Below are 15274 nucleotides of genomic sequence, written 5' to 3'. Positions count from 1 at the left end.
AAAGAGCAGCAGGAGCTGGAGCCATCAGCCTGTGAGGACAGGCTGAGAGGGTTGGGGTTGCATAGCAAAGAGAGGACAGGGCTCCCAGGAGACATTCAATTAAGAAAGGGAAGGATACCTGGCTGGGGTGTATAGGGATGGCTCAAGGGCCACTGGTTAAAAATGAAAGCTGGTGTATTTAGATTGGACATTGGGAGGGCATCTTTTTCTTGGAGACGATTGATACACTGGATTGGGCTGTGCAGAGAAATTCTAGAAGCTGTTTCAGGGGGTTTGAGGTAGATGATTTTAAGGTCCGTTCCATTCCAAAGTGATTCTAAGAGTTATCACAGAATGTTGGTTTCTACAAAGAGGAAGAACAACATTTGAGATGAAAGAGGCAGGGACCTGATCATCAGCGAGGCCTGGCAAGTGGCCACTCCCAGGAGTTTGGATGTTTCACAAACAAGGAATGTTTGTGGCCCCACAGGGCTCTGGGACCCAGCATAAAAGGCTGCTCTGCTGCAGGCTCTGCATCCTGGTCTCTGGCCTCCCTTTCCTCGAGGAACGAGGTAAGCCTGAGCCCGCTCCATCCCTCCCTGTGGGCTGAGCTGCTCTCATGGAGGCTGCCCAGCTTGATCCTTGGGCAGCCTGAGCGTGGCCCTGGCACAGAACTGTTGGAGGGCTGTCAGCCTTTCCATGCTGGGGGCTGGGGCCAGCTGGGAAGAGGGGGCTTTGTTCCAGCAGAAGGGGATCAATGGGGCTCAGCCTCAGGGGGATGTGCCCAGCAGAATTTGCACCTGCCGTGGTGTAACAAAATGTGCCGGCGCACGCCGGGACACTGTCTGACACAGCCATGTCTGCTCTGCAGATGGGCTGTGACCAGTCTTTCCACAGGGCCCTTAAAGCCACTGGGCTGGCTCCTATTGCTGAAGTGGGGCGGCCTTCCCGTGCCGTGCCACTGGGAGGGCACCAGGAGGGTGGTGGGAGCTGTGGGCACAGAGTGTGTTGTGGAGACCAAATGTGTCCCTGGGGAGAGCTGAGGGACAGAGAGACAGAGCGATGCTGAGGCCGGGTGCCGCTCCCTGCTCTGTGTTGCAGCCTTGCCTCCCGCACCGAGAGATGTCTTGCTGCAGACCCTGTCCCCCACGGCCCTGCGGCCCCTGTGGCCCAACGCCCCTTGCCAGCAGCTGCACTGAGCCCTGCAACGCCCGCTGCGCTGACTCCACGGTGTACATCGAGCCTTCGCCGGTGGTGGTGACCATGCCGGGCCCCATCCTCACCTCCTTCCCTCAGAGCACAGCCGTGGGATCCTCTCTGTCAGCTGCTGTTGGCAGCTCCCTCAGCACCGCGGGGGTTCCCATCTCTTCTGGGGGCTCCCTTGGCCTGGGGGGCTCAGGCCTGTGTCTGCCTTTCCCCCGCTGCTGAGGTCAGATCTGCTGAGGCCGGCGCATCATCCCCTTTCTCCTTGGCAAATGGGCCCATCTCTTGCCCTCCCTGGCCCCCCACACCTCTTCCTTGGTCTCTGTTCTTTGCCGCCGCTTTTGCTCCTTCTCATTAAAGCCTTTGTGCAGCACTGCTGGAGAGTCGTGGTCCTTTGTTCTCCTCCTCCCTCACCTACCACCTGCTCTGCCAGGGAGATCCTTCCCTCTCCCATGGAAACAAATGGAACCCCAATGATGGGGCACTGCCCAATGCTGGTAGAGCTCCTGGAATGGATTGCAGAGCAATAGAAAGGAATTGGCAGGGAAAAGAGGAAAAGAAGCCGCAGAGGAAAGGAGTAAGAAAGGAGACATTCACAGCAGTGGGCCTACAAGTACTGGCACACGGAGTAAGCTGCTGTTCCTGTGGGAATGGTCAAAGGTGGAAACAGGTGCCCAGAGCGTGTAGCCCAGTGTCCGGAGTGAGATGCATCCAAGACAGGAGGAGGCAGTGGTGGCAGAGCAGAGTCCTGTGCCTGGCCCTTTGTGAGTGGGAGTTCTGCAGCTCAGGTGCTGTGTGTGCTGTGTGCTTGCTGCGAGAAGAGTGCAGAAGGGAAGCAGCAGCAGAGGAGAGGGCTGAGAGTGTAGGCATGGTGAGGGCAAGCAAGCTGAGGCAACCAAAAGGCTCAGGTCCCACTGAGATTTGAACTCAGATCACTGGATTCAGAGTCCAGAGTGCTCACCATTACACCATAGGACCTCCTGCCCAGGTTGCCTGGGCCCCCTGTGCTCAGCCTGCCTCAGCCTTATGGCCCCAGCTCAGCCTGCCTGCCTCTCCACTGCTCTGCACATCTCACACCTGCTGCAGCCTTCCTGCACGCCCTACAGACCCTCTCCCATCGCGCCGCCCTTCAGCGCAGCAGCACAGCTCCCTGCAACCCTCACGCGCCCTCTCTTACAACTGCCGCGCTTCAAAGCACGCAAAATCTTCCCTTTCCCAAATTGCAACAAGCCCTTTCTCACGCAGGCAAACTTACCTTCCCAACTTACCTTCACACACCACAAGCCCCCTTGCCTTCTCTTCTCCAGACCAACCCCCTCCAGCTCCTTAAGGACTATGCAGAGGCTAACTTTGCCCCATCTCTACCAAAGCTCTACAAAGACCCTCTGCTGAACCCCGCACAGGGGCTGCAGCACCAAGGACAAAGCACAGGTGACACAACAAGGGCGCGCCAATGACTGACCTCCACTTCCTCTGAGGAAGAACTTCACTCACTGCCTATGCTGCACAGCAGGGAGGGCGAAATTGAATACTGCATGGCAGTGTGGTGTTTTGCATTAGGGTACCTGGCTAACAGGTATGGACCCTGTCTGTAGAGGTATGTATAGACAGTGATGGGCTGAACGACATACTATTTTAAATGTTTACTGTAGGGCTGAAAAATGAATTTGGACGCCAGAAAACACAGACAGCACAGACAGAGTTTCAATCCTCACTCTCAGAATGTAACAATACATGTAAGAACGGTGAGTCACAGCATACTGGGCTATCTCACAAGATCAAAACCAAGTTTGAAATTGCTTTTCGTCAGAAGCTTCCTATGGTTTTTGGTGGTTCACTTTACATCAGAGTATGCTTGAACACGGTCAAGAAGGGATGACATGTTATCAAAAACGTCGCACTTGGAGGGGCCCTCCTTGGCGAGTGCCGTCCCTCATCTTTCAGCAGCAATGGTTGCCATGACCACTTTCTAGAAGCCTTCCAGCCCCCTCTTCTGCACCCGAAGGGTAAAACGCCAGAAAGCCACTTCCCCTCGCCGGGGGGCTGTATGCAGGGATGAGCAGCCCGCAGAACAGGCTGGAAGCGCGGCTGCTCCGATCTCAGGAACTAAGTCCCTGAGTCAGTGCGGTTTACGTGACTCCTCGCCAGGCAGCGCTGCCCCCTTCACCCCACACTCACAGCGCTGCCATGGGTTCACTGCCAGCTGGGGCGAAGCAGCTTCGGCGGCAGGGCAAGGGCAAACGCCGTGCCCGTGCCTGTCCCGCCGCCTCCCCCGTCCTTCCGCTCCGCAGCCTCGCCATTCCATGTTTCTTTGCCTTTATAGGAAAAGTATGCGCAGGTCCGGGGGGGCTGCCCTGAGTCACCGAGGGCTGCGGTGCCCGCCCACACCCAAGGGGCCGGGGCCGCCGCCGGGGCGGGGTCAGCGCTGGCCGCCGGGGCCGCAGCGCCGCGGCCGAGCCGCCCGTCCCGCCCCGGAGCCCCTCAGCGACAGCGCGGGGTTCGCCGCCATGACGGGCAGGTGAGGCCGGGCACACGGGAGCCGGGCGGGGGTCTGGGCCGTGTCCGCCTTCACCGCCCTGGGCCGGCCGTGACATGTGGGGAACAGCTCCTCCTGGCCCCGGGTAACGCCATGGGGGCCTGCGGGATGGGTCGGGGCAGAAAGCTTTGCTGCCGTGAGGCCTGGACGGAGCGGGGCACGCTCCGGCCTGGCGTGCAAGCGCGGAGCTGCTGGACTGTGCCTGAGCCCTGCCCGAGGACACAGCGGAGGGCAGGGCAGAGGCAGAGCTGGGCGAGCAGCTGTAGATGTGAGCAGCCGTAGGTGTGAGCTGTGCTTGCTCAGCAGCCGGGCTCTCTGGCAGCCCGTGCCCGGTGTGCCCGCACCGCTGCCCATCGGGACCCTCCTCACTGACCTACACGCAGCCCCTCTGCCCACAGATTCACTCTCCTCTTCTTCGAGCTGGCCTTGGAGTTAACATGTTCCAGGAACTGTTTAAATCTGGAGCTAGATTCTCCTCTCGTGCTATCTGACAGTGGAGAACTCTGTGAAGAAACTTAATTGACAGTTGTAAATGAGAAGAGGAGTGGGGAAGGCATTTTCTGGCATTTTGCGAGGGTTTGCACAAGTGCTGAAATGTCACTTTTTTGTCCCATCTGTAAAATAAAACCCAGACATTTTAAGCAGTTTGTGAAAATAAGCTTGCTTTTGTGAAATGTTTTGGAGATGAGAAGCGTGAAGATGTAATACTGCAATTAGTAAGGTGCCCTTTTTAGGACACTCATCCTTGTGAGTCCTACTATGTTACTGTAGTTCTGAAGGATTGTTCTTTGTGATTAGGAATACTGAGACGGATTCAGAGCACTTTGTGTATAAATATTCACTTTCCTTTTGTGTCAAGTCTTGATATTTGTATTAGGCATCTTTTTCTGATAAAAGTGGATCCTGATTAGTGGGTTGTTGGGTGTGAGAACAACCCACTAATGTGCTGAATAATTGTGTATGCTCATCTGTGATTTGGGAATGTATTATTTTTGGTCTCTGTGATGACAAATTTATGCTCTTGGGTGATTATACATGCTCAAAACTTCTGGGTTTTGCCTCATGTCTTTAATGGTCCATTTTTATTTTTCTGATGTGTGAAACAGGTGTGTATTTACAAGTTTACATTCATTTTCTTACAGGTAGAGGAAGACTCAGGAGCCTTAAATGCTCACAGGTCATGGGTACCCATCCAGCTCTTAAATGGAGAAAGGATGGAGAGGACTTGGAAAGAACTATGGCTATATGAAGCCAGCTGATTTTATTTTTTCAGAACTGTGGCATGGTACTGTTTAGAATGACAGCCTTATCTGGAGTGAAGGCACTCATGAGGACAGTGGGAAGTGCTGGTAGACAGTAATTGTCTTCTCTCCATGCTTCCTCTGAAATTTGCCTGTTAAAGTGTAATACTGCTCATTGGAAGCTCTGATGTGAAGCCTTGGCCTGGGTGGACAACTCCAGGGTACTGAGACACTGCAAAGTGTGCAGTTCAAAGTGATGCAGGACTTCTGTTCCCTTTTCCTTGGGTTTCCTTCACAGGTCTGTTAAAATGAGCAGGCCTTGGCTTTAGCTTGTGAAAAGTGAAGGTGGGTGTTATTTAATGTTTTTAGAACTGTTTGTGCTGGGAAGTTTGTCAGCTGTGAACATTTATTTCTAAAGTTCTGTCTGCTGTCATTCCCAGGACAGGACAGTTTACTGCAGTTGTTTGTCACAGCTGTAACTCAGCTGGCTGTTTCCTTGTTAATAGTATCATCTGTTTAGGGTCGTGGTTTCCCAGCAAAGCTTCACAGTGTCTGTGTAACTTGCACTGCTCAGCACCTTGCCTGGCCGATGCCATTGACAAACACCGTGTTCAGAGTTGTTTTCCAGGCTGGGACAGACTCCTATGGCATTGCAAAGAATTCAGCATTGAGAATGTTCTTCCTTAGATCCAGCTAGGGGTCACTCTGCTGAGTGGTACCCAGATGTTGTTCCCTCTTTGTTATCTGGTAGTTATTCAAGTCTGCTGACCCTATGTAGTCAGATGTTCTCCAGCTTTTGGGACATGGGATTTTCAGGGTTCTGGGAGGAGATGAACTGTTTCACAGCTGGGGCATCCCCACAATATCCATCAGTGGGAGCCATCCTTAGCCAGGAATGGTCATAAATGTCCCTTTGGTCTTGGAACTGTTGACACAGGGACTGATTGTGTTGTTTTACAGTGTTCTAAAGTGAATAAGACTGGAAAACATGGGGTGCTGAAACAGTATTCTTTTTCACTTCACCTTTCTTATAAAGCAGAAATATGAAAGGACTCTCTTCTAGATACTGTGATTATAGATACGTTATTAATATTAAAATACATGAAAAATAACTCAATTTTCATTGTGTTCTGTTTCATTTGGCTGCAGAGAGCATCTCCTGAATTACAAAAAACTGCAGTGATTTGATTTATTGATTTTTAGCACTAGGGAAAAATATAAGTCCAGGAAAAAGAAGTACATCTTTCTTTTTTTATACTCATAGTAAAAAAAATTACTAAAATTAGGTGACTATCTAGCAAATTAAATGCATATCTTAAACATATCACTAGTTACATTTTTACAGTGTGAGGATTATGCTTTGCTAGAGAAAACTGATAACTAGATAATTGGATCTTAGAAATAGTATTTGTGCCAGGTCTGGACTGGGCTATTAGGGAAATAGAGGAGGAGAGTCACCTCCCTGACCTGCTGGCCATACTCTTTAGTTTTATGAGGTTACATGTTGTTTTAACTACATTTGAAAACTAATTCTGTGTAAGAGATAGTGTATTAGATGTAAGAACAGCGTGTTTCTAAGCAGTCTTTCTGTGATTTCCAGTGTTGCTAAATACAGTTGTTGTGATTTTTGGAGCACTTAGAAGTTAACTATGGTACTTCCTTACCAATAAATAAGGGAAGACTGCTTCTAGAATTGTATTTGATGTATTTAGTCCATCTGTTCATTTTGACTTTTGCCTTTTTGAGGATTGTTGGAGTTTGGGGTGGAGTTGATTAATTTTGTTTGGTTAGCTGGATTTTGTTGTTTTATTTTTCTTTGTCTTTGTGATGGGCTTATTCCTTAGAAAGAGGATCTGTGAATGACCAGTGAGCAAAATGTTGTCAAATGCCCAAAGTAGAAACTAAACAAGAATGGAAGAGAGTTTGCTTTGAGACTTTGCTGCTGTGATGTTGATCAGAAAACTCACAGGTGAAATATGCCTGGGCTGTTTTGTGTTGCCTTTAGAAAGTAAGCTAATAGAAAGCCCAAGAAAAAATATTTCCCAAGTGCATGTTTCAGAGCATAATCATCTTCATAAGAAATGTTTGTTATCACTATACTTAGTCAAATTGGGATCTGGATACGCCTATGTACTTCCTGTAGTCAACAAAAGAAGAGCAGCTGCATTTACAGATATGCTTATTGATTGTTCCTAATCCAGTGAAGGTAAGAAATAACAGTATATTATTTTCAATTTGGCTAGCTAGTTAAATACTTTTTTAATTCAGTAGAGAGCTGCTTCTGCATTGCATGAAGCAGTTGCAAGTAAAATGGGTTGAAAGAAGAGGGAGTATAAAGGACAGTATTACAAAAGGTTCTTGGTGCTGAATAGACAGTAGCTGCATTAAATAAGAGATGTTTTATCTCTCTGAGTTAGGAGCAGCCATTTCTGCTGTTTGCATTGAAAATGTGGTTTTAATCTTAATATTTCTTTCTAAATTTGCTCTCTGTTGCTCTCTAGATAGGAAGGTCCTTAGTGTATTCTGGGGCCATAGAGGTCCTTCTCTGAGGAAAACCTGAAATGTCTGAAAGAAGTCTGGCTGCTTTCTTCTCTGCTTTGGCCCAGAAAGTAACCACCTGTAAGAGTTTGGCATCAACCCTGTCTCTTAAAAGCAATCTGTCAAGAGGGAGAGAAAAAACAAACCCGTGCATTTTCACTCTGTGTGTAAGGTGGCAAGAGAGGAGTGAGTGAGTGAGTGAGTGAGTGAGCTTGTGTTGAAGGATGGGAAGACAGGAAATTTGCTGTTGAGATTTTGTTTTTTTTTTTCTTTAATTCCCTCATCTTCTCTTTTGAAGAAGACAGTCATAGTTTCCATGAAAGAGTGATTATTTGAAAAAAAATAGAATAATGTCATATGAGTCATTTAAAATCTTAAGTGTTTGCGAGAGAAGGAGGGTTTTTGTCAGATTGCTTAAGGATGAGGGAGATTACTGTTGTGGTGATTTAATTTTTTGCTAGAAGTAAAAAGGTGATTTAATATTACATTTTTTAAATTGTTTATTGCCCTAAAATTTCAAAGATCAGCAGAGACACCCAGTATGGAGGACATTTTTATTTATTCCATTTTTATTCTAAAAAAGAATGGATAATCTACACTACAGTCTGAAAGAAATGGTAGTGGCAGATTGCTGTCAGGTCAGGAGCTGAAACTCTCAAGGAAATGGGGGGTGCATTGTAGATTTTAAGGCTGCTGATTTGTGATTTTAAAACTAATTTGTTCTTTATTCATGCCTGTTCTACTGGGCCCCAGTAAACCCTTCTGTTTTTCTTTAAGTATCAGAAGGGATTCCTGCTTGTTAATATTAATTTAGAACTCATGAAGTCATCAGTCTTCTCATTTTTTTCCTCTGTAGCTTGCCAAGTTGTATTTCATGCTCATGCTACAAAAATCCTTTCCCCTCCCTTTCCCTCCCCTTTTGTTTTCTTACAATTTACTAAAAAGTAATTTGTTAATAATGAATCTTAGGATATTTTTCATGGTAAGGCTTGAAGGCCAGAGAGCTCTAGAGCCTGGAATGCCAAGTATGTTCTTCCTCCCTGCTTCCTGACCCTCTGCTGCGAGCGGCTGCAATGAGGCCGGAGACCAGAAGTGTTTGCAACCTTGTTTCTTGGAATATGCTTTGTCCAAGTGGAAGGAACAGCTCTGTTGTTTACAGTATCTTAGGGCATGGTGTAGTACAGCAGCCTGCAGGGAAGTACTCGGAGATGCTAGGGTCAGATACTGATCTGCAGTAAACTGTAGTCTTTGCTATCAAAGCTCTAGTAATCTTCTTTGTCTTTCTCCATTTCGCTGTGTTTTGATCAGAAAGTTTTATTGGTTTAAGTGTCTTAATTATGTGAAGACTCAAGGTTTATTTTTTTTACCTCAGTTGTGACATTTATACAGATGCATTCTGCAAGGCTAGGAAAGAACGAGGCGCTGCTGTAGCCCCTAGTGTGCTGCATTAAGTAAATAATTCCTAGTGGAATACAGGAAAGAGGCTGTCACATCTTTAAGAATATGGCAGAATGGCAGAGAGGCAGTGCTTGATGGGGTGTCTGTGCATCCTGCTTCAGCTCTTCTGAAATGTAAACGCAGCAGCCCAGAGGAAGGTGACTCACTGAGTGTCGTGCTGCCGGTGTCGCTCCCGTTGTGTGTCCCTGCATTCCCTGCAGAGGGGCCGGGGTGCCATGGCCGGCCTCAGGCTCCGGGGGCTGGCAGCCTCCAAGCTCTACCAGCGCCGGCAGGATCGGCTCAGTGGCACGGGGTCACTGCTGAGCAGCAGGACAGACACGGCACCTGGCACTCCTGGGTATGTCTCCAAGATGAAGGGAATGGCGTTGTTAAAGCATTTTCCAGGTTTTGGTAGATTTTCGGTTCTGGTGGTGGGGCTGCTTTATTTAAAGTGAGAATTGTTGGCACAGAGCCAGAAGGGAGGAGGTCAGTTTGTTTGCATTTCCAAGTAGATTAAGAAGGAAAGGACTTTCCTGATGAGAAAGCTTTCAGTTTTTAACAATAACAGGAAGGCAACAATGGAGAACCTTTCCCATTTCTGTGCTAGACTGCTCAGAACGAGCATTAGTGCTTGTGTTGGTTTTGCATGGCCTGGTTTTTGGTAGCGGGGGTGGCCACAGAGGTGGCTTCTGTGAGAGGCTGGTAGAAGCTTCCACCATGTCTGGCAGAGCCAGTCCCTGATGGCTCTGAAGATGGACATGGCCAAGGCTGGGCCACTTAGAGCTATTGGTAATGCCTCTGTGATAACATTGAAGAAGAAAATCAAAAGAAAGTGGGGCACAATTTTTTTCTAGTCAGAGAAGAGAAGAAAGTGAGAACACGTGAGGGAAACAACACGGACACCAAGGTCAGTGGAGAAGGAGAGAGAGAATGGGCTCCGGGTGCTGGAGCTGAGATTCCTCTGCAGGCTGTGATGAGGACCTTGGTGAAGCAGCTGTGCCCCTGCAGCCCCTGGGGATCTATGGGGGATGCAGAGATCCACCTGTAGCCTGTGGGAGAGGTGCCCATGCTGGAGCGGGTGGATGCCTGGAGGAGGCTGTGATCCAGGGGGAGACCCAGTGGAGAGAGGGGGCCCTGCTTCCAGGGCTGGAGGAGGACTGCACCCCATGGAAGAGTGACCAATGCCACAACAGTTTTGGGAGGACTGCTTCATGTGAGATTGGAACCACGTTGGAGAAGTTCACAGAGAACTGTCTCCTGTGAGAAGGGACCCCACGGTCTCACAGGGGATGGGCTCCTCTCCCAGAGCAGTGAAAGAAACCATGGGTAATGAACTGACCAAAACCCCCATGCCCTGTGTCCCTACACTCTCCATGGGAAGGAGGGAGGTGTTGGGAGAAAAAAGGTATTTTAAGGGCTTATTTTACTTCTCATTATCCTCCTCTCACTTTTTTAGTAAGAAATACACTTTGTGCCTCTAAGTTGAGACTGTTTTGCCCTTGGAATGTTTTCTCCCAGTCCTTATCTCAACTCGTGAACTCTGTTTAATTTTTTTCCTCTCTTCTGCCCAGCTGTAGCAGGGGAGGGTGAGTGACTGACTGACTGGGTGCCTGGTGTTTGTCCAGTGTCAAACTGTGACAGTGTTAGTGGTGTTAATGGTGAAGCATTTGGGCACTGTGGGAGTAAAATAAGGGTGAAATGCAGTAATTTTTCAAAATGTTGATAAAATTCTATCATTCTTTGGGTTTTAGGGTTCAGTATTCAATTCTTTACCTGTACTGTTAATAGCAAGTTCATTGATTTTAGGTTTTGTAAATAACTCTAAACCAGCTTCAGAAACCAAACCTTTCAACTGTAGCTGCTTCATGAGAACGTGTAAACCAGAGCTTCTTAAATCTGTCCAGACAATTCCATTGCTTGATATGATCATTATTTTTTCCAGGCTTCACATTAAATTTTCCCCTGAATTTTCATTAGCTACTTTTGTGCAGGAGGTAAGTTGTAGGTACACAGTTTGTGGTAATGGCCAAGCCTCATCCCCAGTGGGCACAGCTGTGAGCAGCAGGTGAGCAGCACTGACAGCAAAGAGCCATGGAGTGCCCAGGGGCACTGCCCAACCACCAAAGGGAGCAGAGGGCACACAGGTGCAGGGCATCAACAGGAGGGGATAAAAGGCTGGGCTAAAGAACAAGAAGGGCAGATGCTTGCAGCCTTCTGAAGAGGTAAGGTGTTACTGTGTATGGGTTGAAGCTTTTTGAAATTGTGTGGTGATACTCTGTGTATCATGGCCGTCTCAACTGCTGCATATGCTGTGGCAGTAAATTAGCAGGAGTTAAATCAAACTTAGTTTCTTCCATTTTGGCAGAACTGTGAGCTACAGCAGCAATATGGCATCTGAAGTCTGAGTGACTGGAGAGAGCAGTGAGTGTCCAGGAGAGATAATTTTCCTTTTCTAGCAGTCAGTTCTGACTTTTAGACTTTTCTTAGCAGTAAGTAGGCCTGATGCTTATCTGGACATGAGGAATTAGTTTGGCCGCTCAATATGAGTTGTGCATCCCTCACTAAAACCCTCCTTTTCCTGCTCTTTTCTTTTTAGCTAATAGCTCTTAGTTAGTTGGTAAGTTTTTTATTTTTCCTACAAGAAGCTGTGGGTGTGAATGTATGAGAATTTAATGAGGAGGGGGGCTAACAAGAGGTGAAGGAAATGAGGATGCCATTGAGTGGAGACAATGCTGGTCAGGAAAAGTGAGAAGCATGGAAGAGGCCTGTGAGAGGAAGGAAAAGCTCTGAAAAAGCAGATGTACAAGTAAACTGAGTATGTTTTTCACATCATAGTTCTTGAAGCACAGTAAGCATAGAGCCAATATATTTTGGTTTTATTGAGCAGGTCACAGTGCTGACAATTTTAATCCCTTTGAGATGTTGCTCTCCTGAATAATTTTATCCATGGGTTTTGAGTTAGTGATAATTTTTTCCTTCTCTTCCTGATAGGCCTTGATAGTTGATGCCTTTTCTTCAGGCAAAGGAGAGTCATCCAGCAGTAGTGCTGCTGCTAGTTGGTGGTAGTTGGTGAATACATGTGGGGAATGATTTGTGTTGTCAGTGCTGGTAAACAAACATCATATTTAAGCTCCTTTGAGCTAGTGGAAGTGAAGAAGAGAAAGATTTAATGTGTGTAAGGAATTATTTCTCAAATAGACATTCTGGATGAAGTGGTACATGCTTGATAATAAAAGGGTGGTTTTCCTGTGTAAGAGGAATATTTTATTTAAAGCCTGTATATTTCTTTATGTTGTTGATACTTACCTGGGCTGAGTGGACTCTGCTAACTGTGTGTCTTTACAAGTAATTGGTCATCATTTACTGGCAATAAGTATATCTTGGTGTTGAGAGGGACTCTCAAGTGTCTTTTTTCTGTGTGAATACCAAGAGATTTTTGTTGGTCTCAAAAGTCTGCCTGATGTGCAGCTTCCTGCAGGTCAGCCATACAGACAGACCTTGTACTCTGGCCTCAGCTGCAATATGTGCAATTTTTTTTTAACCCCTCCAGTTTCTACTCGATTGCAAATTACTGTTGCTGGTAGGCCCAAGGAGAGATTGGGTTTTTTCCATATTGTGACCATAAGTTGCATTTGTATGTTTTTCTTAATTTTGGTTATCCCTGTGTTCTAAATAAGAAAGAAAAATGTTTATTTCACAGAGAGTTTGGTGGCTGCATCATCAAGGAAGATATACTGAGAGAAACATTCTTCATTTCTTACTTAGTGAAAAAGTATTCAGCATGAACTTAAAATTCAATGCAAGCATAAGGAGAAATGCTGAAAAGGTTAAGCTATGCACATAGTTTACCAAATGCACAACAAATCATGCATTAAACAAATGGGAAATATTTTTTTCCAACATTTTATGACAAGTTTAATAATAACCATACTAAAGAGGTTTATTCAGTTTGGGAAAGTTGTCCAGATAAGTCAATAGCAAAGAGATTTTGGAATGATAAGGGTAGCTGGGGGCTGTTTTTCAGCCCTAGTTCATGAACTGACACTCTTCCTCTTTCTTCTGGTCTTTGCATTAGTCGTTATCTGTGAAATTAATCAAAAAGTCTGGTATTGTCCCAGCAGATTTCATTTGTATCTTTGGCAACATTGAGGGGTTTAAGTGAGTAATTCTCAGCTGTGCTGTGGGGGTGGGAACCATCCCCTCTCCTGGAGTGCTCTCATTTTTGTCTTGGCTGCTGCTGTCTGTGGCGCAAACAAGTGGTGATAGCTCTTCCAGTTTATCATATCTGTCTGTGCATACATACTGGAAATGTAATCATATTGTGATATTTTCTGTATGCACTTGCTCCTACTGGTAGACCAGCATGAGCAGAAAACACATTTTTAGTGTTCCCCAGCATAGGTTTTGCTCTCTGCTGAGGTTTGGATAATGCCCTGGGTTCTCGTATCTCCAAGTATTGCCTTGCTTTCTTTTTGTAGTATCTGCAAGATTTTGAGTCGCTATTAAACAATTCTTCATTCAGCATTGTGAAGAAGAACTCTATGTGACACTTAAACCAAAAAGCTTTTGAAACCAATTAAAGAAACTTTTTTTTGACTGGGCTTTTCTGACAGAAGCGCTCCTCACTCCTGCAGTTCCTTTTCTTAGGCAAAATCTGAGACTGTTCATCTGTTCTCCTGATTGTCCAGTGTCTGGTTCATTGTGTCTTGTAGCCACGTTTAAAATAATGAAATCTGCAAGTGTGATGGTGAAGGCTGGAGATCCTCTTCTAATCTCTTAGCAGTGGAATTATTATATTTGCTTCTTTTTTCTTAATCTGTCACCAGTGGTAGATCCTAGTGAACAAATGTTTTCAGACAGAGTTAATATTGACTTCGGTGATAGAAGGAAGTAAAATGCTTTCAAATATTCCAGTAGTGTTTGTACCTGTGGCACAGAATGGATCTCCTAGATACTGTCCACTTCTTTTAAAGAAGGAATTTTTGTTTTTCTTTTTTTTTTTTTTTTTTTCTTCCATTCAAGACCTATGCTGGTACTTTAGAGTACATACTTCTGACAAGTCAAAGCATGAGAAACCAAGTTATAATGGTAAAAACATAATTTCTGTAAATCAGGTACCTTGTCAAAGATAATCTGTTTAAGATACAGCATGAACTGATGAAAGATTGGGAAAAGCATTGTTTCAATGCTGGTATTTTTTGGGTTTGTGCAGGACAGGATAACTTCAGGATGCTGATCTCATCGTGTTTTAACAGCCTTTCCTGTCTTTGTGTCACCAGTTTATTGTTAAAACAGAGGAAGATTCTTTATTTTACTGAATAGCAAAAAATCAGTGAGCAAACAGAATAGAAGAAGCACTTTATATTGGGGACTGTCCTTTTCCTTTGTGGGAAAGATTTGGGTGTAGATATCTGATGAGTGGCACAGCAAGTCAAACTTTTCAAAAGGATGGTTATGGTGTTCCTCTTCCTTTCCCTATGCTGCCCGCAGAAGTGCTTTTGCAGCAGTGTAGTAAGCTGAACCATAAAATTGCTGTGAATTAGCAAGGTGCTCCCTCTTCCTTCCAGCTTTGGTTAATTTTAACCTTGAGCTAGTTGAAAAAATGCTTGGTTTTGTATAAACAAGAGGGCATACAGGGGTGTGTACTTACTTAGGGGAAATTAAGAAATTGGCAAGTGTTGAAGTAAAACCTTTGAATAAATGCAAAGTCATATCTTTAGGGCAATGCTGAAGTGGCAAATTGTAGCTTGAGTGCAAAACAATAAAATGGCTTAAGTGAAAAGAGAAGCAGAGTTAAAAATGGAAAAAGAGCAAGGATGCAAAACCCTTGGTGTGGATTGTCAAAGAGCCACAGCTGCTGGTTTGCATTACAGGAGATACATTGGTCAGGAGCTGATGTGGTTCACTTGACTCCTGTAGTCTGGCTCTTCCCAAAAGTTTCAGCTGAGGCAGAGAACTGAGTTGTTATTTTTTTGTACTGGTTCTTTCATTTATATTTTCCTGGACTAATAGTTTCTCTCCTCTGCATAATGAGTCACACTCATTAGCTCATTTGGGTGGACAGCTCAGACTGTATCACAATCATCTTTCTAATGCCTTTGAGGAAATTTTGTCAGCAGCAGCATCAACATCAGGGGAGTCCCTGTGTCATCATTATCTTTGTTACCAAGACAGTGGTGGGACTTGTGTGGGAATCCCTCCTGGGGTGGCTGGTGGGCAGTGTCTCAGCTGCACTGCATTTCATGCAGGAACATGGCTGTGTGCAGGTTGCAGGCTTGAGTTGTGAAATGCCATTGTGGAGGTTGCTGCTCTAGCAGAGTTCACCTTGCATGTTGATACT

General features: G+C 46.0%; 1 protein-coding gene and 1 non-coding gene across 2 annotated transcripts in view; one reads left to right on the top strand and one right to left on the bottom strand.

Annotated features, from left to right (window-relative positions):
• Positions 1–2088: 2088 nt before the first annotated feature.
• On the bottom strand, positions 2089–2160 carry TRNAQ-CUG (transfer RNA glutamine (anticodon CUG)). The gene has a single exon. It is a non-coding gene; the product is annotated as a tRNA-Gln (tRNA).
• A 1434-nt stretch (positions 2161–3594) lies between these two features.
• LIMS2 (LIM zinc finger domain containing 2) overlaps positions 3595–15274 on the top strand; it is a 31811-nt gene continuing 20131 nt past the window's right edge. The window contains exon 1 of the mRNA XM_036388862.1: positions 3595–3700. Coding sequence (XP_036244755.1) covers positions 3690–3700 — 11 coding nt within the window. The 5' untranslated portion in view covers positions 3595–3689. The remainder of the gene's footprint in view (positions 3701–15274) is intronic.

This window comes from Molothrus ater, chromosome 10, assembly GCF_012460135.2.
Source record: "Molothrus ater isolate BHLD 08-10-18 breed brown headed cowbird chromosome 10, BPBGC_Mater_1.1, whole genome shotgun sequence".
NCBI classification, from domain to species: Eukaryota; Metazoa; Chordata; class Aves; order Passeriformes; family Icteridae; genus Molothrus; species Molothrus ater.
This window is presented reverse-complemented; position numbering and strand designations above follow the sequence as displayed.